The sequence below is a fragment of the Lemur catta genome, chromosome 20 (assembly GCF_020740605.2).
Source record: "Lemur catta isolate mLemCat1 chromosome 20, mLemCat1.pri, whole genome shotgun sequence".
Classification (NCBI taxonomy): Eukaryota; Metazoa; Chordata; class Mammalia; order Primates; family Lemuridae; genus Lemur; species Lemur catta.
This window is the reverse complement of record NC_059147.1, coordinates 32,299,712-32,324,105: the sequence shown is the minus strand read 5'-3', so window position 1 is coordinate 32,324,105 and position 24,394 is coordinate 32,299,712. Positions and strand designations below refer to the sequence as shown.

Sequence of the window (24,394 nt, the reverse complement as noted above, 5' to 3'; positions counted from 1 at the left end):
TAGTGGAGATTGGGGTGGGGGTGGGGGGATCTCACTCTTGCTCAGGCTGGTCTCGAACTCCTGAGCTCGAGCGATCCTCCCACCTCAGCCTCCCAGAGTGCTGGGATTACAGGCGGGAAATACCAACTCTTAACTTCAAGATGCAGATCTCAACGCCTCCCATCGCTGCCGCTTGAGATGCGGACAAGCTGAGACACCCTAAAAAGGCATCTGGGACCGGAACTGAGCCTCGTGGGTGGTAAAGGACACAAACACGAATCAACCTCCCATGGTGACACTCCCTTTCAGAGAGCACCTTGGGATGCTTCGTGGGTGCAGGGATCCCTTGGGCTTCTCAAAGCCCCACGTGACACCTGATGCCCACTGCGCTGCAGGAGAGGCCCGAGGAAGCTCCTCAGCACCCCGGGCCTTGCTGCACGCTACTCTCCGCCTGTGCCGGGGCTTCTCCAAGAAGTGGGAACCACGTTAGCTGCTGTTGAGAACGTAAAACAGTATAGACGCTTTGGAAAACAGTTTGGTGGTTTCTCAAAAGATTAAATATAAAACTACCATATGGTCCACCGATTCCACTCCTAGGTATCCACGCAAGAGAAATGAAAACACGTGTCACACAAAGACAGGTACACAAATGTTCCTAACAGCTTTATTCACAATAGACAAGAATGAAACAACCCAAATGTCCATCAACTGGTGCATGGATAAATAAAATGTGGCATATTTATACAATGGAATATTATTCAGCAATGAAAATGAATAAAGTACTGATACGCGCTACAACGTGGATGGACCTTGCAAACGTTATGTTAAGTGAAAGAAGCCAGGCACAGAGGACCACACGCTAAATGATTCCGTTTATAGGAAACGTCCAGAATAGGCAAAGCTTTCCGGATGCTGTATCAGTCAGGGTAGAGTCAGGAGACAGAAGCCACACCGACTGAACAGAAAGAATTTCATATGCAGGACGCTTAACCAGGTTGCTGTTAACTAGGTCGTTAAAAGGTAAAAAGAGATTTCTATAGTGTCATGGAGGCAGCAGCTCAAGAAGTGACCGCCGCAGCTAGGGCTAAAGATCAAAGGGAAGCAGTTGAAATGACATTATTAAAACCTGGAAGCTTCAGGGAGGGGTGTGCAGGGTGAAGCTGAGACCCCGGGCGGGGCGGGGGCGCTGGGTCCCTGCTGGTGTCTTCCTGAAGTGTGACGGCTGACCCTGCAGCCGTGGGACAGACTGGAAATGGACTCGGCTGCCACGACAGAACTGCTGCTGCCGCAGTGAAGCAGCATGCTGGGCGACACGGGAAGTGAAAAGAAGCAGAGAGGAAGCACACAGGAAGCACACAGGAAACAGGCCGGATGCAGGCAGGAAGCACACAGGAAGAGCAAGTCCCTTTTTCTGCTCCAGCCTTCTGGGCTCCCGAGTGTCCCTACTGTTAGAGGCCAAGCCAGCTGGCCAAGCCACAATGTGGAGTGCAGCATCCCAGCCCCAGCATCCATCGGCCAAGCAGGGAAGGGTGGGTTTGGAGCTTGGAGACAATAACTCACGTGGCGTGGACATCTCCTTGCCTACCGTGCACATTCCTGTGCGTGTTTAAGACCTTCCACACGATATCAAAACAACTCTATGTCCCCACCAAGCAAGATGCAAATATTCTTCATACGAAGGAAGATGTTCTCACTCTCACCCAAAATGAAGATTTGCAAAGTCCCAACAGGCACTGCGTACCTCTGAGCTATGTGAGTTACTCCTCAAAATCAGTCACAGTCCCGTCTGTATATTCTGTTACTTAAAAGCTAAATTGCAAAATTAACCTCCAACAAACTCATATAAAATAATAAGGGAAGGAAGAGAACAAAAAACAGTTAATACACATGTGCACACACAAAAGCAGGGCACTGCTATCGTCCTTATTTCTGAAACTGGTCATGAAGCCATAGTGGGTATTCACAACTTTCTTCTTCATTCCATTTTCTTTGCCCTTATCCAGGCTTCCCCTGGTTTGGGTTCTTCACCCCATGGGTTAACCCAAATCTTCACTCATGTAGGGTCTGAATCATTGGTGGTCTTGCCTTTCAGTTGTTTTCGTGAAACTACTGTTGATGTAGTTTTACGTTAACTTTTACTATAGCACTGGAAAGTTCTAAGAGACATGGGTTCTAGATGTAGTCCTCCCTGACCCCATTTGTTTAGCACAAGCCCAATTTCCCCTTGGCAGTTGGGATCACTCGCCCCAGACAGTAGAGTAAGCCCCTTCTTTTCCTGTTGGTTCAGTGGTGTGAGGAGCCCTAGACAGTCATGGTCATCGCTATTTCTAGTTCACTAGAGCCATTGCTGTGTCTCCTGATAGAATCGTTAATTCCCTTGGGAATCAAGACCTCCAAACCTGCAGAGAGAATGTTCAGAAATGGGAAACAAAAATCCTGCAAGTGGGCCGGGCATGGTGGCTCAGACCTGTAATCCCAGCATTTTACGAGGCCAAGGTAGGAGGATCACTTTAGCTCAGGAGTTTGAGACCAGCCTGAGCAACATAGCAAGACCCTGTCTCTAAAAAAAAAATATATATATATATATTTTGAAATTAGCTGGGCCTGGTGGTGCACACCTGTAGTCCCAGCTACTTGGGAGGCTGAGGCAGGAGGATCACTTGAGCCCAGGAGTTTGAGGCTGCAGGGAGCTACAGCCAGATCCTGTCTCTAAAAAAATTCAAAGAAGGAAAAAAAATCCCACAAGTGGTAATTTTGTGTGATAGTGAAAGGAGCCATTCCCACCCACTTCTATCCCTGAATCCCTGACATAGTATTTAGGCTCCGTTGGTCTCTTCTTAAAAGCACAGTGCTGTAGGAAAGAAAAGATTAGCACTCCCCTGGACACGGTAGAAGAGGCCTCAGGCCGGCACAGTATGCGTATAGTTAAGGCATTGCTGCCTGCTTCATGGCGTTTTCTGCATCTAAGTATATGCCCAAAAGAATTGAAAGCAGGGACTCAAACAAGCATTTGTACACCCACGTGCGTAGCAATGCTCACACCTGTAATCCTAGCACTTTGGGAGGCTGATGCAGGAGGATTGCTTGAGGTCAGGAGTTCAAGACCAGTCAGAGCAACAAAAAAATAATTAGCCGGGTGTGGTGGTGCACACCTGTAGTCCCAGGTACGGGGGAGGCTGAGGCAGGAGGATCGCCTGAGCACAGGAGTTTGAAGTTGCAGTGAGCTGTGATGGCGCCACTGCCCTCATGCCTGGGCAACAAAGTAAAAAGTGAAAAGGAAAAGAAAATAAAGAGATCTTTCTTTAAGGGCACATGGACAAGAACGGGAGTTGACAGCAGATTCTAGAATCTGAATCCAATGTACAAATAGCAATTCTCGTAGCAGGTGCAAGAGTTCGGGGTTCCTACGTGGTTAGAGGGAAAGGATAGGAAAAGCCCGACCACTCCTCGGACCGCCTGGGGCTCGGGGAGACTCCACTCAGAGCTATTCCAGGTTGAAAGCAGTTTGGGGGTCAGGAGGCCTTGTAGCAGGGTTCAAATCCACTCTGGCAGACCCTCCATCTTCAACCCAGGGGAACAGCCCCTCCTCTCTGTCCCGAGTGGGGTGTTAGCGCTGCTGTGCCTGGCCTGATGCCCGGCCCAGGGCAGGTGCCCCACCATGGTCATGAAAGGGTCAGAGGAGGCAGCGCTGCAGCCCCACCGCAGGGCCCCACCCTGGGAGAAGGAGCTGGAAATGGCATCACCCAGAGGGAGGTGTGGACTTTGTAGTTAAGCCATTAAGGGGCCCACCCTGGTCCCCACAGCAAGACCCCACAAGGCCCTGCAGCTCCTGGCATTTCCTCTCTCCCAGGGCGGTCAGCTGGCCCTTTGAGAACCCGGGATCAAGGGTGTTTCTGCAGTACTAGGAAGACACTACAGTGCGGGGCACACTTAGCCTGCTCTGGATTTATAAACGGTTAGGTTAGTTCAAACCTTCCAAACCGCCAAGGCCCCTTTCCTGTGCACCCACTCTGGTCAAGCTCTGCGGGTCCCATTCCCCTGCCCCGTTACAGCCAGCCCTCCCCAGGGCGTCCCCCCCATCACCCTCTCCTTTGCCTCATTCTTAGCCAGCGATGGCAGGAGACCCCTCCACACCGGCCAGCTCAGCAACACCCAGGCTATGTGAGGCTTGTTCTGCTTCTCCAGGCAGGGTGTCCAGGGCCCAGCAAGGGGGCTGAGGGGAGCTGAGCTCCAAGGGGACTGAGAGCAGAGTCCTGGAGGGAGGCTGCCCCGGGGCACATCAACAACCACAAGGAGGGAGGGACCGTACCAGCAGAAAAGAAGCTCCTAACTTGTCAGTCTGGCTACTCTAACCAGATCTTACTCTCATGTAAAAATCTCGTCAAAAACCCAAAATATCCACATCATAAGATTCTGTATTTTTAGTTTCATATAACGTCTCCTTACACAATTTAAGATACAAAGGCCAGGTACAGTGGGTCACGCCTGCAATCCCAGCACATTGGGAGGCTGAGGCGGGAGGATCGCTTCGCTTGAGGCCAGGAGTTAGAGACCAGCCTGAGCAACATAGCAGGAGCTCGTCTCTACAAAAAATTTTTTTAAAAGCCCACAAAACTATTTAAGATACATGATTTTTGCCATTTCATTTATACTTAAAATATATTTACTTCAGACACTCGGGAGAAACTTGTTGTGTTAGTTGACACTTTACTTTGACTTAGCTAGCAAAGAACTGATCACACAGGCTTTCACGTAAATTTGTCATTTATTAGCATTGCTAGTTTGACTAGGGTTTCCAGTAATATGCCGAGCTGCACGGAGGTGACGGAACAAGGCGAGGTCCAGACGCAGGGACAGCAGGGTCTCACTTCTTCCACTCGTTCTTGTCGTAGTCCCACTTGGCAGAGAAGCCCTGGATGGGGCTGACCTTCATGTCCAGCATCCTCTTGGTCTGCTTGGCCACCCAGTCTTCATCGAAGGTGTGCGGGATGGGCCCATACACTACATTAAGACAAGCTCATGAGGCAAGACTGTCGCTATGGGTTGTTTCTACGCCAACACCTTACATGGGTCAGGTCCTCCCCAGCACACTGGCCACTCACTCAGCAAAGCCACCCGCCGCTCCACACCTGCTCAAACACGCGGGCTTTTATCTCTTGATGCTTTTAAATTATTCCTCTGTTTGTAAAAAGTTAGCAATAAAATAATTAAGGTAAAAGCTGAATGTCTTCTCTACAGACTGTAGATAATAGAGTCTACAGATCACAGCACAGAGCCATGGTGGCTTGTGAGACCAAATAGAAAAGTCGGGTCTGTTATTAACCCACGTCCAGGTTCAAACCAGGAGTATGGAATATACCTACTCAGAATGCAAAAATACCTGTTCTGCCTGGAGAAAAAGAACCCAGAAGGACCTTGGAATGAGTGGGCAACCCCGGCAGTGTCTAAACAGAAACTGTGAGGTCTGAAGCCTCAGCACTCTGGCTGAGCCGCAATCCCCATAGCCATCCCCAATCCCCATAGCAATCCCCATAACAGCCAAGACAGCTGGAGACAGTCGTTCAACCGGTTCCCTTCTCCTGCTCAGACCGCTGCTGAGTGTCTTGTGATGACTGGGGAGCGGACACACTGCTACTGAAAGCGTGGGGTGCTGTACGAAGCAGGCAAGTATTTCACTACCAAACAGGTATGGCAAACTACGGATAACTCAGATGCTGGCTTGTAAATTAATCTCCCACGACTTCGGTTAACACAAGCCAGTTCCCCAAGACCTGGAAAACGACCCTGAGCCGGGCCCCTGTCTCAGGGCTCCAAGGCGGTGTGAAATCCACACCACCGGGCACTGATCGCTGGAGCCGTGCTGGCCACACCCACTGCCCCTGAGCCCCGCTACAGGCACTGGTGCCCCTCCTCCCTGCCCACTCACCGTAGCGCTTCTCCCAGATGACAATGAGCGCCGTGAAGCCCATGAAGAACAGGGCAGCACCCACAACCGTCTTCCACTCGTTTGTGCCCCTCTTCATCTCGGCGAAGCTCTCGTTGAACTTAATGCGATACACTGGGGACAGAAAGCACCACCATCAGCAGGCACCGCGAGCAAAGCAGCCCGACAGCTCCCTCTTCCCCAGCGTCAACCACTTCCCCCCAAAACACAGGGAGGGAGCAAACAGGGAGCTGAGGGACACATCAGCCTGCACCGTGTGTGCCTCACAGCATGCACACACAGGCCCTCACGCACAGGCGTGTGATGGGGGAAGGAGGGAAAAAAAACACATGGAGTTTGCTTGGGTAAAAAAAAGCCTGAAATTATTTATTTGAATTACAGCAAAATAATGTTTAATCATGTTATTTTCATGCCCCTTTCATACCGAATGGTAAGCATTTCACTGATCTTTTTCAGTAAGTAACCAACGTCCGACCCAGCAGATGTGCTGAGAGGCTCCGTGCACATGCTCCGCTCCCCCCGGGGGCTGGGGCCCCACTGCGCAGAAGGGCCTGGGCAGAGCAGCCAGCCAGCTGGCAGAGGCACAGAACCTGGAGCCCTGGGACAGTCACTCAGAAAGCCAGCAGAGCGACCCTGCTGTGCACAGCTGCTCTCTCGTCACCCAGAGACAAGCAGAGGCATGCCACACAAAATTCCCAGGGACGCTGGGTTTGCCTGCGCGCCCCCTCAATACCCACACTCGACTTTCTCATCCAGGGAGAGGTTGCTCCAGGGCTGCTTCTCCTTCTCCTTCAAGGCCTTCTGGCTGGCAGACAAGTGCTTGACATGGGCCACATCAGGCAGCGGGTAGTCACGGCGATCAACGTAACTTGGGAGAGCAAAGTCGTCACTCTTCACAACACTTCCTAGAAACACGTTGGGGAAACATTTGAAAATCCACATAGGTTGAGAATCACAAACAAGGTGGTATGTCTGAAAACCCAAATGAGCACATGTCTGCACAACTCAAACCCTCAGTGCCTAACAGCGTCTGGTACAAAGAAGATGCTAGATATATGCAAAACTAAACATGCTACGTACCAGGTACAGATCTAAGCTCTTTGCATATATTCCAGGTGAGGAAACAGATTCCTAAACTTAGGTAGCCAGTGCATGATACAAAGGAGATTTAAACCCAGCTAAGGCTACAAAGTCCAAGCTCTTTCACTTCCATTGGCTCTATAACATCTGAGTATATGCAAGTGAAGTTAAATGGTGGGGAATTGGGGGGTAGGGGGGAGATTGTTAGGGTCAGTTATGGTGAAGATGATTTCTCGAAAGGGGGGAATTGGAACTAGAGCCTGAAAAAAATGGGAAGGAAAAGAAAGGAAAATACTACCAATATAAGCAAAGACCCAGACTAGTATTCAATCTGATTCATAAACACTTCTTAATACAGAATTAAGCCCTGTTGAAATATTTGTATCTCCCCTGAGGTCCCTCAACAACAGGATCAAGATCTTAGTCATCTTTGTTTGAAACTCCAGTACACAGCCTTACACACAAGAGGAGCAAAATGATAACACTCAGCCTGTTTAAAAGCAAGAAAAGTCACACTTACCGTGTGCATGTGCCCGTACACACACTGAGGTGGAAAGTGCTCGCTTGCCAACTAGGCTAAACACCCTGGTAGCCAACATTCTGAAAGATAAGAAGGTACACCTTCTTTAAGAATGAGGGTGAATACCTATTAGGAATGAGTCTTCTTTTTGCCCCAGAGCATTTTGGAAATAAATGCAATTCTTTTGTTTGCTTTTCCTCAACACAAATGATCCATTCTTTACTACTGACTTGGAATTCACAGAATAGCTTAGGATGAGGTAGTCAGCATGTTTTTATGAAGCTTCATTGTAAACTAAGTGCCACAATAGACACACACTTCGGGCAATTAATAGAAAATTGGCTTTCTCAAACAAAGGCAAAAAAATCGAGTAAGCCGACTCAAAACACTAAAAACCATTAAAGCACTGTGCTGCCACGACAGGCCCCATTCTCGGTGGGTAGAGAAGGTGACATCTCACAGAGACTGTCGCATGCATGACATTCAACTGCGTGCTTGTTTATAACCCAATACTGCATGTACACAGACGGGAAGCGGCACTTGGAGGAGGCTGCAAACACGGCCCGGTCCACTTCCAATCTCTGCGGACAAAGGACAACCTAGTCGACCGTCTCCTCTCACTTGGGCCCTCTCCGATTCAGGCCCATCTAGCCTACACGCCCCCCTTTAAATCGACCCTTCAGAGGGCTGTAAACAGTGAGAAGGATGCCGAACATTTTGGGAAGACACCCCCCGCTTAGGGCAGGTAAACAAGCATGACGTCAGGGCTGAACACTCGCGTCTCGCTTCTTTCCTCGGGCCAGGTCCGTGCGTGCGCGGGCGACCGGCGCCTTCCAGGCCGGGAAGCCGAGCGTCCCTCCCAGCGCCCGTTAAACCCGGGGCGGCGGCGCAGGGACCGTCTGAAGGCGTGAGGGCGAGGCCGCAGGCGCAGACCCGGGCCCGCCTCCCCGGCAGCCGGCGCCCTCGGCCAGCGGGCGCTCCAAGGTCAGAGCCCGGGGCCGGCTCGCGGCCGCGGCGGGGCAGAGGAAGCCGCGCGGGGCGCCTCGCGGCGGCACAAAGGCCGCGGCCCAGCGGCCCCCCGGAGCCCCCGCGACCGAGCCTCAATGTCATCGGGCTCCGAGGCGCATCCGCCGCCTGCTGCACACGCCGGGCCGTGGGCGCGCGGGCCCGATCGATGCCTCCCGGTCCCCCGAGCCGCTCGGCCTCGCAGCTTGGCACCGGCCACCCGCCGCCTCACCTGCCGCCGCACAGCCGGTGCCCGCTGCGACCGCCCTCTGCGCCCCGGGTGCCCGCGACCGGAAGAGAGCGAGGCCGCTTCGCGGAGCACCACGGGATCGAGGAAGACTCCGCCCCCGCGGGGCCGCGCCGAGGTCACCGCGGAGCGGAAGGAACGAAGCGCCGCGAGCGTCGTAAAACGCCGGGCTGGGCTGCTTTCCGGCAGGCGCTGCAGGGACCGCTTTCCGGCGGCGCCCGGCGAGAAGCGCGAGCGGAGCCTCAGGCGGCGGCGGTTTCCCGGCGGAGCCGAGGCCCGAGCGGGGCCGGGCCTGAGTCGGGGGCCGGGGCTGAGCTGGGGGCCCCGCCAGCCGGCGGCCGCACCAGGCAGTCGCCGCGTCCTCGTCCTGCTTCTCCGCTGGGGCGCCGCGCGGCCGGGCAGCGGGGCCAGGCCTCCGCCGCTCGCCCAGGGGCCTCCGCGGCCCTCCCGGGCTCAGCATGCCCGGGGTGAAGCTGACCACCCAGGCCTACTGCAAGATGGTGCTGCACGGCGCCAAGTACCCGCACTGCGCCGTCAACGGACTGCTGGTGGCCGAGAAGCAGAAGCCGCGCAAGGAGCACCTGCCCCTGGGCGGCCCGGGCGCCCACCACACCCTCTTCGTGGACTGCATCCCCCTCTTCCACGGCACGCTGGCCCTCGCCCCCATGCTGGAGGTGGCTCTCACGCTGGTAAGCGCGGACGGGGCGCCCTCGCCGCCCTTGGGGGCAGCCCCGGCCTCCCCGCGGCGGCGTCGGCACGAGAAAACCCATCTCGCGGCCGGCTTCCCGCAGGAATCCCGGATCCGCTCCCTGGGGTCCCCGTGGCCGGGAATGGGACGCTCCGCGGAGGCGCTTAGGTCTCGGCCTGGCTCTGGGCGCGCAGCAGATGAGCGCTCGCGGTAGTAGCGGTCGCAGCGCCTTGAACCGTGCTTTTCGAGGCGCTGTGGGCGGCGAGTCCTGCATTACGTTTTATGAGAGTAGTGGTTTTTATAGAAACAAGCTATCGTTAACTGGGTGAGGATTCGACAGAACTTGGGGATTTGGGGTTGCGGGAAGTTTTCGTGTTGTTGGGACTTGAGCGCTAGAGTTTGCTTCTTCCGCACCTTCACGGAGGCGATCCCTTGTCTAAGGAGGGCGCCGGCGCTGGGGTCCTTCGGGGCTTGGTACCGGGGAGTTCCAGAGCTCAGACGCTTAGGCAGCGTTGACGTCTCGGGCCTTTGCTCCCCGTGGATGTCCACGAGCTTTGTGTAAGGAGAGTTTGTCTGTTCCTCTTAGTGGTTAGCGACTTACTATATCTAGAATGCTAACGTGGTTTTAAAAGCTAAAGAATTTTTGTGAAATTAAAAGGCAGGAGGAGATGATCCACTCCACACTCTGATGTGTCTGCTTGCGATGGCTGCTTTATTGAAGTACAGTGGGAAAAAGATTTAGCATACAATTAAACTAGCTGGTAACTGAATATCAGGCAGTAGCTTTTCTGTTGTGATCAACCAACAAGAACTAAATCGTAGCCTCAGACCTGCCCACCTGAGCTGAGGTGCTGTTTTTCTATTAATAGACTGCGATGCTAAAAAATGTTAGCTAATTCATGCAAGAAGCAGTTGAATTTGAGAAGGTATAGATAGAAATCATTTCTCTATCCTTTCACCAGAAAAATGAAGCCATTCCATGGAAGTAAAGAAGCCAGGCAAAAAACAGAAGCAGCAGCCATTTCATAATTTACCGAATTACGACACCCAAGTAAATTCCTGGCCAACAAGAAGTACCTTTGTGCAGACGGCCCTGGCCTAAGGTTACTGAGCACATCCCTGAGTGCCTGTGAAAGTAAACTGAGTCATCGTGTGGATTTTTCCATATCATTTCTGGGCAGGAGACAGATGTAATAAGTAGATGAGATTTATAAGGTCAACCATTTTACCGCTGTCAGTACCACTGGAGAGGGCGTGTGTATGTCTTCATCCAGGTCTTTTTGACCACTTGTCTTAATTGTTCTGTTATCAAGGGAATCACGGGGTGAGTGATATGTGAAATGCGCTGACTTGCGGGGAACTGGATTCACGGGCAGTTATGCAGGGTGACCCAGTTCTGCAGTCAGTGTCTGTTGAGTATCTGCTTTGGGGGAGGGCTGTGGCTGTGGATCAGACACAGTACCTGGTCTCTGCTTAGCACTTGAACTTGCAGCAAGCCAGCAAGCACAATAGCAACGGGTAAGTGCCACAGGGAGAGATAGGTAAAAAGTGGTGAGGAATTCAAGAGAAAAGTCAGCTAACCCAGGCTCGAGGAGCCCGGGCTGTCAGGTGGCCCGGAGAGAAGGCTATGCAAGTAGTGGGCCCGCCCTAGGAATCCGGGAGGTGGGTGGATGGAGGGAGAGCATGTGAGGTGAGAGAGACCAGCATGTGCAAAGACCAGGAGAAAACAGTGGGGAGGAGAAGGGAGGGTGTTTGGGGAGAGCTAGAGGGTGGAGTGCAAAGGGACAGGGGACAGAGAAGTGAGCAGTGGACAGATTGCTTTGTAGGGGACCTTGTGGATCACGCAGAGGCATTTGGGCACCATGCTGAAGACAGAGGGAAGCCACAAGAGGAGAGTTGCATGATCAGATTTGTGTCTTTAAATGATGGCTCTCAGCCTTCCATGAGGGGGATGTTGGAGACTGGAATACGTGCAAGACTAGAGGCAGGAAGTGGCTGAACTGAGTGTAGTGTGAATGTGGAAAAAGGGACAGAAAAGAGAGAGCAGGAGGGAGAGCCCACAGGACTCAGTGACTAATCATGCACAGACCTAGGGAAAAGGGAGTGAGGGTGACACCTGGGTTTCTGGCGTATGCATCCGGAGGATGGTGCCATCCATTGTGGGAACAGGCAGAGAAACAGATTGGAGGAGAGGTGATTAATTCCATTTGGGGCACGTTGAATTTGAGATGTTGAAATGAAGAAGTCCTAGTGGTGAAAGTTGAAAAATGGGTATGGAGCTCAGAAGACAGGCTGGAGACGAAGATTGAGAGCCAGTAGCTTCTCAGTGACTTCGAAGCTGTGAGAACAGGTCATACTCAATGGGAACACTGCGTGGAGTGAGAAGCCTGAGGAGCTCTGGCTTTTATAGGGGGGGGATGGAGAAGCAGAGTTGCAGCCAGCAGGACAGGAGGGAAAGGTGTGCTTCGTTAATATGCATCTAAAACCCTAGCAGAATACCTGGGAGCTTCCTAAAGACAAACTTGAACCTCACTTGGAATGTCTAATATCACTTCTCACAGGTAACCTTTACAGAGTTAAAGGGTTATGTTCCTATTATGGGATATAAATACAATACTTGAGAGAATTAAACATACCAACTATAAACAACTGCATTTCAGTCGCGGATACATGAATTTTCCCCAAGGAGCAGAGCTACCTCCCAACCCACTTACCTGGGGAGGGAAGATGCCCGGAGGGAACCTTGACTCTAAGAGCCGAGGTTGCCCCACTACCTCCAGCCCGAGAGTGAGCGGGCCCTGTAGGGCCCTCCCCCACTTCTGATCTTGCTCCCCCTCAGGGTTACACCTTGCATTCCAGACTCCCAACTGCAGCCCTTCCCCAAGACATGCCCTTCAGCGTGCGTGCAAGGAGTCTTGGAGTCTCGCATCCAGCATGTTAGGGCCAAACCAGACTCCTGCAGTGACTTCTCAACAGTGAAAACAAACAGCCCAGCTTTTGTCCTTGCCAAGCAGTGGTGGTTTGTACTGACTGATAGTCACCTAAACTTTGGATCATAGCCTCAGCAGCTGATAAATATGAAAAAGATGCCAGTCCAATGCAAATGAAATAACTTTCAGAGGAGAGTTGTGGAGAAAAATTCCCAATTTGAGTCCATCTAAAAGTTTTATATTACAATTAAGCTATTTAAATTTATATTATTCACCTTTTGACTTGGTGACTTGGTAACCCGAAGGCAATGAAACTCTCAGTGTTTGGAGCCATAGTTAATAAATAGGGTGACCAGCTATGGAAGATGTAGTTTTAACAGAGCATCTTCGTCCACACAGCCGTAAACGAGGCCTTATTCTCACTGCTGCCTTGTATTCAGGGAGTTTCATATTGGAATTATTTTTCCTAAGTGGGAAAGACCAACTTGATGTGCAATCCATGAAAGGGCAGTATTAGATTCCTTTGAAAGGCTTTTTCATTATAATTTTCCATTTAAAAAAAATCTAGCATTTCTGGGTGCCTTTTATTTTTTTAAGTACTTATGTCTATTATTTATCCTTATAACCCTTTGACGTAGGTAGCAAAGGAATTACGTCTAATAGCAAAAACCCATAAAATGTTAGTAGGAAAATTAGCATAAACCTGCTGTTTCTCTAAGCCCTTTTGATTTCCTAGCACTGTGGAGCAGTTACATCCTGCTCAGATGACTTTCTTACCTGCCGAGTGGCCTCATCACCGTGATTTCAGGCCAGAAGCTCAACCTGCTCTGTGCTCGTTTGAATGGCTGCCGTCCTGTGCCTCCCCCTTACCCATGCCTTTGTTCATCTCCAGAACATTCCGTGCTAGCCTGGGAGAGGGAGAAGGCTGCTGTGGGTCCTCCTTTCAGTTCCTTGCCCTGAACTTCATCCTCCATTTCCATCCCATTGACTTCCAAAGCTCTCCTCATGGATCTAGCTCCTTTCCATTCGATAGAAAGATTGGCAGCTGACTTGAGAAGGAGCTTTCCTTCCTTCCCGGTGAAAGTAACTCCCTCTACTTCTGAACTCTCGGGCCTGCTTCTTGCTACAAATAGGAAGGCCCAGCAGGTTACCCTCAACCTGTTGGGGAGTGGCAAGTTTGGGAGAGAGGCCCTCCTCGGAGTGGTTCTCTTACCAAGTCCCCCTCGCCTGCTTTACGGTTATTGTACAGCCACACGAGAGAGGTGATGGTGCTTGGAGCACTATACAGTGCCTCACACGTGCCAGATCTTAGTGAGGTTGCCGAGAGGAGCTCCTTCCTTCGTGCGGTCTAACTGGGAATGGATGGGGTGGCTCCAGCCCCTCTAATAGTGCTCCATGTCGGGAACAGACTGAGCCAAAGAGTGCATCGAACAGAGGGTGGTGGGCTTACACCAAGGTGAAAGTGTCCTCTTTTTCCTCCAGAAAGTAAAAAAAATAAATTGCATAGGGTTGTCTGTATTCAGAGCTAGTTTTACTAAATTGGCAACAGGCTTCACAGAGTTTTGTCCTAACTTTTATTTTCATTTTGATTTTTCACAAGCTGCATGATAGGGATATGGCGTTCTAGTAGAAGTTCCAGGTTGTGACATTTTTCTGCTGGAATTTGGTTGAGCACTTGGAGTTTTTCATACAGGAATTTGTCCCTTAGCAGGCAATATGTAGGTTGAGGTGTACATTGTTTGTCTGTGACAGGAACCGTCCTTTGTATTGGGTGCTTTCTGTGCTCTAGGGCAGGTGCAAGGTGATGCCAAATGTGTTTGCTGGGGTAGGAGTCCCAGACAGTTAGCTTCAGCCCAGGAAAGGGATGTAGGAGCCAGCCTAGATGACTAGACAACTTGCTAAATGCTGCTGGGGGTCATCAGGACTTTGTCTGTAGTGAATAAATATAAAATTTGTCCTATCTCCTATCCTTTTTTTTTTTTTTGGTGACAGGGTCTTGCTCTGTTGCCCAGGCTAGAGTGCAGTAACATCATCATAGCTCACTACAACCTTAAATTCCCGGCTCAAGCGATCTTCCTGCCTCAGCACAAGCCTGTGCCACCACACCTGGCTAATTTTCCTATTTTTTTTATAGAGACAGGGTCTCACTCTTGCTCTCCGGCTGGTCTTGAACTCCTGGCCTCAAGCAATCCTCCTGCCTCTGCCTCTCAAAGTGTTGGGATTACAGGCGTGAGCCATCGTACCCAGTGCTTGTCCTGTCCTTACAGTAAATGCAGTATAGCTGTGGTCAGCTGAATCGTAACCCCCAAAATATGTCTCCATCCTAATCCCCAGGCCTTACATGGCAAAGGGGACTTTGTGTGTGATTAGGTTAAGGGTCTTGGGGCGGAGAGATTATCCTGGATTTTCTGGGTGGGCCCCATGTAAGAGGGAAGGAGAGTCAGGGACGGAAACGGATGGTGGAAGCAGAGGTTGGGGTGATGCAGCCATGAGCCAAGGAATTGGGGCAGCCTCTCGATGCTGGGAAAGGCAAGCAAAGGGCTCTCCCCAGACCTTCCAGAAGGACCGTGGCCCTGCTGGCCCATTTTAGACTTCTAACCTGTGAGATAAAAAATTTGTGGTGTTTAGGCCACTAAATTTAGTGACTTGTTAAAAGGGCAGTAGGAGACTAAGACAGTAGAAAATCTGACTCTGGAAATAGGGACAGCCTGCACTGGAGAGTAGGGACACCTGGGTGCACAGAGACAAGCGTCCCCTCAAGGGAGGACACACTCCAGCCGGCCTGTGATTGGAAACAGAGGCTGGGAATGTGGCGCTAAGGGGTCAGCTAATCAGGGAGCAGGGCCAGATCCCAAATTTTGAGCGAGGCCTTTTGATGCTGCATAGAGATAATTTTGTTCTAAGCAGCTATGCAAAGTTTCCAGAACCCATTCCATTAAGAGATGATAGAAACAAGATATAAGTAATTTTGGAGTGGTTTGCAGCTCCAAAATCACAGTGATAAAGCTATTATAAATATTTGGGGGACAAAAGTTGGGCTTCTGGGTAGATGACCAGAATATCCAGTTGGTTCAGTGAGCCCTGCTGGTTTTGACCCAATATGGTAATTCATGAGCTCTTAGGAGACCAGAAATATTCTCTGTGTAAGCAAGGGACCCTCGGACCATACTATCTTGTAATGTCAGCATTTGGTCATGAAGGAAACTGTTGTAGGCCCAAACCAGAATTCAGGGGGAAAAAGAGCAATCGGGTTGTATTTAAAAAAAAAAAAAAAAACACAAACATTTTTAACCAAGTTAATTCACTGCGAAAAAGCAAGGTATCAATTTTGTTTCCTCTTCTGCAGACTGAGAATAGAATTTATTGCAGTGTATTAAAATTCCATTATGGCAAAACAGGATGACCTTTTGTTGTTCTTAATAACGGCATTAGAGCCGCAGGAAGCTAAATCTGATGAGACAAAAGTGGTGTTATAAAACAGAACAGAAAACTTTTAAGGTCTACCACCACGCTCCTGTTTAAAAGCACCCTGTAGGGAATTAAGTGTGTCTGCCCGTGTGCCCCTGCCGCCCGTGTGCCTGGCTGTGCCAGCTTAGAACCTTTCTGAGCTTTAGTTTTCTTAACTGTGAAGGGTTGATTTAATAATCTCAAGGCTTCCTCAAGCCCCAGAATGCCCCGTTCTTTATATCGTAAGAGGAGGTGGGTAAAGATCGTCTCCCCCTCCCCACCCCCCACAGCACTGTTCCCATTTAATACCTGTAGTGGGGGGGCCTCCTGCTGGGAGTGGGGAAGGAGGTCATGTCTCCAGGCCAAGGTCCCACCCCTCCTGACCGTTCCAGGGCCCTGTCTTGGAGGAGGACATCCCATCTCTGGGAGAGTGAGGGCCTGGGCCCTTCCGTGTTCTCCCTGGCCTCAGTGTGATGTGGTTTTTTCCCTCTGAGTCGTAGCCTTTCTTCTGGGGAGCAGAATACAGGATCGTGTCATGTTTTGTCCCAGCATGTGGGGGGAGGGGTCTCCTGTGGTTTTTGAGACTTAATATTTAAGGGAAAGTCATTCATCTTTTCTTCCCGATTTTTGTTCCTCTTTCAGATTGATTCATGGTGCAAAGATAATAGCTATGTGATTGCTGGTTATTATCAAGCTAATGAACGAGTAAAGGATGCCAGGTATGTCGCTGCAGAAACCCTCTGTGGGCTGGAAGAATGATCACAGCACAGAGCCAGCGTCAGAGGAGCTGGCTGTCCCTCTGTAGGCTCCAGATGCAAAACCTGTGAGACCCACGCCCCTCCCCGCCCTGTGCTTGTTTATAGTGTTGGAGGGAAGTGTGGCGTGGAGAATGCCAGACAGCAGACATTCCAAACATTTATGTTAACTTTGGGATTCTGTTTTGTATCTTCCCTATTTTGCTTGAAGGGAATTCATACGAGGCAAGTGACAGTCGGGGCCTTGGGTTTCTGTCCTTGCTCGACTCTGCCTTGCTTCCTGTTACCTGACTGGGAGTGAGCTTGGGCAGAGCCCCAGGAAGGAATACCGTTCTCTTTTGGGGTCAATAAAACGTCTTTTAGGTTTGGGGCTCTTAGGGTCTGATACTGTGATGAAAATGTGGTATTTGCTACTTCCTTTCTGTTAGCTTCTAGCTCCTTTTATCCAGATGTTTCTCCCACTGTGGCCCTCAGTAAGGAGCAGAGCTGAGGATTTTGCTCTATTTCTGCATCGCTCTTGGTCCCGACAGAAGGACGTAAGGAAACACTCAGGTCAGGGTGATTTGAGGAGGGCTTCGTACATGGGCTGTTTGCAGAGCTGGGGGCAGTAGCTAAGAGAGCTCACGAGAGGGTCCTGTGGTGACCAAAGCCAGTGACCACAGCTGTTCCGGGCCTCCAGCCTGAAGGGTTGGGGAAGGAGCTGGGTGAAGAGGTTCATGAGGAGCAGAGCCCTTTGACCAAGGGACACAGCCAGCCTGATGTGACCTCACCTCTGGGGGGGGGGGCCAGAGCGTTCCGTAGGGATGTCTCCCCCACTCCCATGGTGCCTCCACGGGCTTTCCTTGGCTGGAACCGGCCAGAAGCCAGAGGGGCAGCGGGAAGGCGTCCCCCTCAGTATGCAGCGGGGCACTTGCCAGGGGCGCCCTGACGTGCTTTCGGCACGTTGTCAGATAGAGCCGCAGACTCCAGTTCCGGGCGGTGAGAGGTGTAGTGGAGGACCCTGGGGTGCGGCCCCCTGCTCAGCACCGATGCGAAGGTGGGCCTAGGAGCACTTGGGAAACAGTGCAGTAGCTGGGCACTGCGCGCTGCCGTCGCTGGAGGCACAGACACCTTCGAAACGAGACCTGTCGTCCTTGGAGGGTGGGTCCGGGCACAGGGCCCCGAGGGGGGCCGACAGCCAATGAGGTGTTGGACTCAAAGTCCCTTGAAGCACCTACCGGGGACAGTTGAGGACACATCGGAGCCCAGTGCACACTGGCTCTTCTGCTTCCCCCACGACCTCTCTGTTCTTCTCTGAGCCCATGAGGGGCGCTTGTCTCTCCTCCTCCAGAGCATCTCTTACCGACCTCACTCCTGGACACTCCTCTATTCGATACCGTCTGCCTCCCCTGTACGGATGACTCAGTCTCCCCGCCCTTCTCTGAGCAAGAGCCTGCACACAGGCCGTGTCTGTCTCAGTCTTGTCACATGGAAGGGACTCATAGGTGTGGCCTGCTGCATGGGCCGTTCCCCCCACGTGGCTAAGTCGAATATGGAAGAGAGGTGGGCCGTCGTGGGGCTTACTGGGAAGGGAGAGAGCCCAGTCACCTTTAAGGGGCCTAGCAGTGGAATTTTGGCCTAGGTAACCGTGCTGAGGTGTGGTTCTCCCTGGACTTGCTATCGTGGGCGTGTGCTTGGTCGTCCCCGGAGTGGCCACTGTGTCCATCCACAAGTGCACCAATGGTGGTGAGGAGAGAAGGGTTGCCTGTTACTTATCCATTGGAATTTGATGGAAAGACATAGGCGTGTCTCTGGAGTTAACCGTTACAGTGTGTCAGAGCGTGTGGAGAGCACTGGTGAAAGAAGCATTTTCCTGTTGGAGGAAAGAATAACTCAGGAGTGGTCGTCTCCCCCTGCCAGAAGGTTTCACACTGTACTGTGTGGCGTGCGGTATGTTGCATAGTGCTTAATAAAAGTAAAGTGAAAAAAGCAAGAACATGGAAGCGAGCGCAAACCCACAGCTGCTGTGGGAGGCAGCAGGCCCTGCCGGGAGGGTGCGCTAGGGACTGTGGCGGAGGGCAGGGAGGACTTGGCCCTGTGGCATAACCCAGGAAGCTCCCAGGGCACAGTGTCCTTTGAACCGAGCGTTTGCGAGTAGGCAGGGTCTTGTCGAGTGCAGATGTGGAGACCAGGAGGTCAGAGCGATCCTGGTGGGGGCAGCAGAGGGAAGACACAGGCGGGAACTTGGCGGGAACAGGGCGTGCGCCACGTGGAGGGAGGTGCGGGGAGGTGACGCTGCCCAGGTTGGGCAGGCCACACCTGAGGGCTCCTCGGTGCGCAGAAGCATTTTGAACTTCGTCCTGTGAGCAGCTGGGAGTGTCCCTGCAGGAGGGTGTTCCTGGACCCAGCGGTGTCTCCCATGGCTCCTCTTGCAGAAGGGAGAGGAGGCTGGGCGAGAGGGAACAGCACCGGATTGTCAGGTTAGCGCAGGCACCGCCCCCACCCCCAATCCGTGCCTCCCGTGGCCCCCCAGGCAAACCAGGACGCGGCCTCTCCTGTCCTCTTCTCTGCGTGTGCCTCCCTTGGCTCGCTGTCGTCATCTTCCTGCCTCTGAGCTGACCCCATCCCGCCCAGCTGGAGTTGCGCTGTGCAGACACACCGTTTCCGTGCCCTTCATACCCTCCTCCCCACGCCCTGCTCCGCACCGAGTCCACATTCCTCCCGCCACTCGCTCGGCAGGCTTTGCGCCCTCCCGTGATGTCAGTCTGGAAGCCGGTTCTAAGCGGCCATTTGTCAGACCTGTAGAGGGGACTGAAACGTTAGCGAAGGGACTGCATCCTTGAAGATGGAATCTCCCCCCAGTGGGTACCTGCCTTGTGTCCCATTGGCGTCATCCCGTTAATCCTCACAGCCACACACAGATGAGGACACTCCAGCCAGACAAGGTGAATCCACAGAGGCCACACGGTTTGGGAGCTCGGGAGCCGGGGTCATGCTGAACATGCCCTTTGCTCTTCAACCAAACCTAGCTTAAAATCTGCCATTTTTGTTCTAGAAATAGCTATGACCTGATTAACAGTGTCTCACAGCATAAGATTTGGAGCTAGGTGGATGTGGGTTTAAATCCTGGGTGACTTACCGATGAACTTCCTTGGGCCTCAGTGGTTCTGTCTGTGAAACGGAGCCAAGAGCCGGTGCCTGGGAGAGTGGTGCTAGGGCCAAAGGGAAACCCAAAGGGAAACCGAGTGCTGCATGTTGAGCCTTGCGCTCGGCTGGGAGTGGGGGCTGTGATTACTTTTTCAAAAAAAGGATTATTCAATCAGTGTTTAACATGGTTATAACTTTTATACATTTCCTAAACTTCAGTTCATTACATCACGTTTTATTGTATTGTTTCCTAATCGCTGGTGTTGTGCTACATGAATGCCACTTCATGGGGCAAATCTCAGGACCCAGCAGAGTGCCCTGACCTGAGGTAGATGCTCAGTAAAAAGCTTCTAGATACGAAATGCAGGATACTGACTACATCTGCATGCCTGGTGCGGTGCTGGCTGGGAAAGGGGCCAGGAAGGTGGTCTCTGGCCTCAGGTGCCCACAGTTTGGGCAGCTGGCTCTTCATAGGAACCAGGAGTTGACACAGACTAGTAGGAAACAGTGCTGGTCTGAGTGTCATAATGTGACAACCGTACATTCAGGAACGGGGTAGATCAGTGTTTAAGACTGCGTGATACAAAAAAGTTGGCAACTCTTTCAAATACTTTGACAATTCATTAACTACAAATTTTTAACTTCTTTCAAAAGAATAAATTTTAAATTTGAGTTCTCGGGCATCTCAAAGGGTAGTTTTTGTTTTTATTGAGTGTATCTTGGTGCACTCATTAAGGGGTACGCTCACCCCTTCCCAGTAAAGTCACCAGCTAGTGTGATAATTGTTACAAATAACAGCTTTGTGAATATAAGCAGAGCTTGGCCTGGAAGGCCAACAGGGAACAGTGTGAGTGAAGCAGGAAGGGTGTGTGAGGGAGACACGCACAGACAGTTTTGCTGAAACGAAAACACGAGCATTGCGGTGTGGGTTTGAAAGGACGCTGGGTCCCCCGTGGAGAGGCTGCCACGGCGAGGATGGTGGGCGCCGTGTGGGTCTGTAAGCTGGGGGGACGTGATGGAAGTTGATTTCAGGAAAATTGACCCCAGGAGAGTTTTCAGGGTACAGTGGATAAGAAGAGCCTGGAAATTGTGAGACCAGTTAGGAAGCAATGTTCGAAACCGGTGTCTAAGCCTGAGCAGAGCGGGTGCAGGGAGAGTGAAGGCGTCAAGGGCAAGGACAGGACCTGCCGCACCTGGTGAGGAACAAAGAGCAGAGGGAAAGGCAGCCTCGGGCCAGAGAAACCAGAAGTGGGCCGGCCGCTGCCCGGTGGGTCGCCTGGTGGGTCACAGCTGCAAGGCTGGGAGGGGTGGTGGTCGTCGGGCCCCTGGGCAGTGGTTGGCAGGCGTCTGGGGTGACCTGGGGAGAGGAGGGGCAGACGGAAGGCTGCACAGAGCCGTGGTGCGCACATGGCGCCGCAGTATCGGCTTGTTAGCAGTATCGGCTTGTTAACGGAGTTTCAGAAACGGGGTTGGAAGGGAGGAGGGGAGGTGGACAGAGGCTAGAGGAACCCTCAAGATGCTTTTACTCTTTCCTCAAAAGTAAAGACACGGGTTCAAAGGCAGAGTTGGGGCTTGTGGGGAAAGAATGGAAAGAAGGCCCCTCCCAGCATGGGACAGCAGGGTCACTTTGTGCTCAGAGACAGCAGGAGAGGTGTCAGGCGATGCCACAGCTAGCTCTGTTGGCTGAAGGTAGAAAGGTGCCATTTGCTGAGGTTGGTGTGGCCGCAGAGCCAGGCCAGCCACTGAAGGCTCAGGAGCATGGAGCTGTGGGAAGACTTAGGAGTTTCGAACAATTTTTTAGGAAAGGTGACTCAAAGCTGTGAGCTGCCGTGGCCCGTTGCCGCAGCACAGATGGAGAAAGGCGGGCTCGGAGCGCGGCCCTGGGGCCGGCAAGCGCCTGGCAGCGCGTTCAGCTGCGTGCGCCGGGCCCCTCCCCTGGCTTCCAGGGAGCCTTCCTGTTTGGGGGATGCCGTCTCAGGGTCCCCTCTGTGAGGGTCTCCTGGCTGGACCGAGGCAGGGACCTGCTGTGGACAGCGCACCGCAGTGCCAGAACAGCGTCCCCGGTGCCTGCTCACCACAGGCGTCACCGAGGGCCTGCAGCCACCAAGAGCCACTTGAAACAGGCAAAAGGAGCACACGCAGCCGGTTGGCTCTGTTGGTCTCCTTGTCGTTACTTGTCAGTTCCTGGTGGTGGTAACTGTGCCTTGTGTAGACAGCGCTGAACAGCACTGACCAGAGTGTGGTCGAACTCACTGGTTCTTCTCTGGCAGTCCAAACCAGGTTGCGGAGAAGGTGGCCTCCAGGATCGCCGAGGGCTTCAGTGACGCTGCGCTCATCATGGTAAGTCGCCTCGGTGGCTCGTGAGTGTTCGTCCTCTTGCTGCAGTGGCACTTTGCTGCACAGTTTTGCTTTCTGTGGATACTTTGACGAATTTATCTTCATTAGACCATTGCCACCTCTGGCAGTATTCTCCCACCTGCACACGTAATTGGTGTGGTTTGGCTGTAGGTTGTGTAGGGCTGCGGTCACAGCATGGGGATATCCACAGGGGGTGGTCTTCCAAGGTCAGTGGTCTCAGGGTGAGGTCTCCATGCCCACAGCAGCAGCACCTGGGAACTTGTTAGAAATGCCAGTGCTGGCCACGCACGATGGCTGTAATCCCAACACTTTGGGCAGCCAAGACAGAAGAATTTCTTGAGGCCAGGAGTTTGAGACTAGCCTGGGCAACATGGTGAGACCCCATCTCTACAAAAAAAAAATTTTAAATTCGCCAGGCTTGGTGTGGTGCACCTGTAGTCCCAGCTACTCCAGAAGCTGAGGTGGGAGGATCACTTGAGCCCAGGAGATCAAGGTTGCAGTGAGCTGTGATTGTGCCATTGCACTCCAGCCTGGGCAACAGGGTGAGACCCTGTCTCAGATAAATTAATTGCCAATTTCCAGATCCCATTGAATCAGAAACACTGGGGATGGGGGCCAACAATCTGTTTAACATGCCTTCCAGATGATTCTGGTGCACACAGAGTGTGAGGACCATTGGATTAGAGCCAGCACAGCCCCGGGGTGTAGGGAAGGAAGGAGTCGGATGTGCAGGCAGGTGACCCCGAGGGCCGTGTTAAACTATACTGATTCGGACAGAAGCCTAAGAGTGCGGGAAGGAGTTAGGAAGCTTCACTTTTGTGAAAAAAGCAATGAAGGGCTGAATAATTATTTTCCTGCAAAATACAGTTTATCTCAGGCCAGCCTCTCTTGGTGACTCCGCATGTCAGATTTATAGGAAGTTTCTGCCATGGGCCAGCGTTGGCCATGCTGCAGTGACAGCCCCGGGGAAGTTCCCGCCGCTGGCTCTCGCGTGAGCAGTCTGTTCACTCTTGCGTCCTCTGCCCTGTTCTCAGGTAGACAACACCAAGTTCACGATGGACTGCGTAGCGCCCACGATCCACGTGTACGAGCACCACGAGAACAGGTGGCGGTGCAGAGACCCACACCAGTGAGTGCCGCTGCGGGCGTGGCGCACCCGGCTCCCTGCAGAGGCTGGTCTCGCCCTGCCCGTGCTTTAAGTTAGCGTGTGCTCCCGCGCGTCGTGATGTGCACAGTCCCTGACTCCTGGAGGGCTTCTGTAGGGGAACCTGAGTGGCACCCAGGGGTCTTCGCACCCCAGACCCCAGGGCACAAACACTCTTCCCAAGTGTTTGGTTTATTTGTGGTCACTCAGAAAGCTGCAGTCATCTGCCTCCTGCTTTCTCAGAATTCCATTTTAAATTAACCATGTTTGCTATTCTCTGTGTATATCTTTATGTGTTTAAAATGCCCATGTTTCCCGCTATTCTATACCACCTTTCTTTTTACCGCCCTGCATGTGCCTGGTCTTCTCTGTGTCAGAGGCTGACTTCTCCCTGTCTGCCCCGCAGTGACTGCTGTGAAGACTGGCCGGAGGCACAGAGGATCCTGGCGTCGCTCCTGGACAGCCGGTCCTACGAGACGCTTGTGGACTTCGATAACCACCTGGACGACATTCGGAATGACTGGACAAACCCAGAGGTCAATAAGGCTGTCCTGCACCTGTGCTAGGCAGGCGCCGCAGCGACCGGGCTGGGCATTTCCACTGTGCTACAGAAGAAAACCTATTTTTAAATGTAAATAGAATATCTCGTAGCCTGTGTGGGAAGCTGACAGTTGTAAGAAGAGGCCTGTGCCTTGAAAGCGGGCAGCGTGTTCAGTCAGCCGTCTTCCAGCACAGCCCCTAGAAGGGGCACGGAGCGTCTAGTCCCACCACGCGGTGGACCTCCCAGGTGTATGTTGCTATCCTCCAAATCAAAGCTATTTCTGCTTGTCCAAGATTGTTCCTATTAAACAGTTTTAACTAACCTTTTATAATCTGGAGAGAATACTTTTTAAGGCTTACGAACTATATTTACCAACAACAACAAAAAAAGACCACATCTTATATCCAGTGAGTGTGTCTGTGAGTTTTTGTCCTGGTTGAGTGGATGTCGTGCGTTGAGCGGACATCCGGGATCGGGGCGGACGCGCCGAGCGCTGGTGAGGAGCCGCGTGGGGGTGTCCAGCGCCGGGCGGCGGGGCCGTGAGCAGCAGTGCCCCACTCGGCGTCGGCCCCCGCAGCCACGGCGACGCCCCACGGTGGGAGTGATGCCGCTGTTGCCCGAGAAACCTTT

At 52.4% G+C, this 24,394-nt stretch overlaps 2 protein-coding genes and 1 non-coding gene across 3 annotated transcripts; 2 read left to right on the top strand and 1 right to left on the bottom strand.

The window, feature by feature from the left end:
• The first annotated feature begins 2,827 nt into the window (after positions 1 to 2,827).
• On the top strand, positions 2,828 to 2,954 carry LOC123625506. The gene has a single exon (XR_006730524.1). It is a non-coding gene; the product is annotated as a U6atac minor spliceosomal RNA (small nuclear RNA).
• Positions 2,955 to 4,725: 1,771 nt separating this feature from the next.
• On the bottom strand, positions 4,726 to 8,871 carry LOC123625340. Its single transcript, XM_045533738.1, has 5 exons — positions 8,761 to 8,871; positions 7,524 to 7,603; positions 6,661 to 6,828; positions 5,906 to 6,037; positions 4,726 to 4,980 (listed from the first exon to the last, which is right to left on the bottom strand). Exons 2-5 carry the CDS (start codon positions 7,600 to 7,602, stop codon positions 4,844 to 4,846), a joined length of 516 nt encoding a protein of 171 aa, XP_045389694.1. The 5' UTR covers position 7,603; positions 8,761 to 8,871; the 3' UTR covers positions 4,726 to 4,843.
• A 51-nt stretch (positions 8,872 to 8,922) lies between these two features.
• On the top strand, positions 8,923 to 24,090 carry EMC8 (ER membrane protein complex subunit 8). The gene is made up of 5 exons (XM_045533737.1): positions 8,923 to 9,464; positions 16,483 to 16,559; positions 21,992 to 22,061; positions 23,114 to 23,208; positions 23,630 to 24,090. The coding sequence occupies exons 1-5, from the start codon at positions 9,234 to 9,236 to the stop codon at positions 23,787 to 23,789; spliced, it is 633 nt and encodes a 210-aa protein (XP_045389693.1). The 5' UTR covers positions 8,923 to 9,233; the 3' UTR covers positions 23,790 to 24,090.
• Positions 24,091 to 24,394: the final 304 nt, after the last annotated feature.

Coding starts and splice junctions, on each gene's coding strand:
- EMC8 (XM_045533737.1), top strand. CDS start 9,234: ATGCCCGGGGTGAAGCTGACCACCCAGGCCTACTGCAAGATGGTGCTG. Junction 16,560..21,991: donor GAACGAGTAAAGGATGCCAG/GTATGTCGCTGC, acceptor CTTCTCTGGCAG/TCCAAACCAGGTTGCGGAGA. Junction 23,209..23,629: donor CGGTGCAGAGACCCACACCA/GTGAGTGCCGCT, acceptor TCTGCCCCGCAG/TGACTGCTGTGAAGACTGGC.
- LOC123625340 (XM_045533738.1), bottom strand. CDS start 7,602: ATGTTGGCTACCAGGGTGTTTAGCCTAGTTGGCAAGCGAGCACTTTCC. Junction 6,829..7,523: donor TGTACGGGCACATGCACACG/GTAAGTGTGACT, acceptor ACGTGTTTCTAG/GAAGTGTTGTGAAGAGTGAC. Junction 4,981..5,905: donor CATCTGGGAGAAGCGCTACG/GTGAGTGGGCAG, acceptor GTCTTAATGTAG/TGTATGGGCCCATCCCGCAC.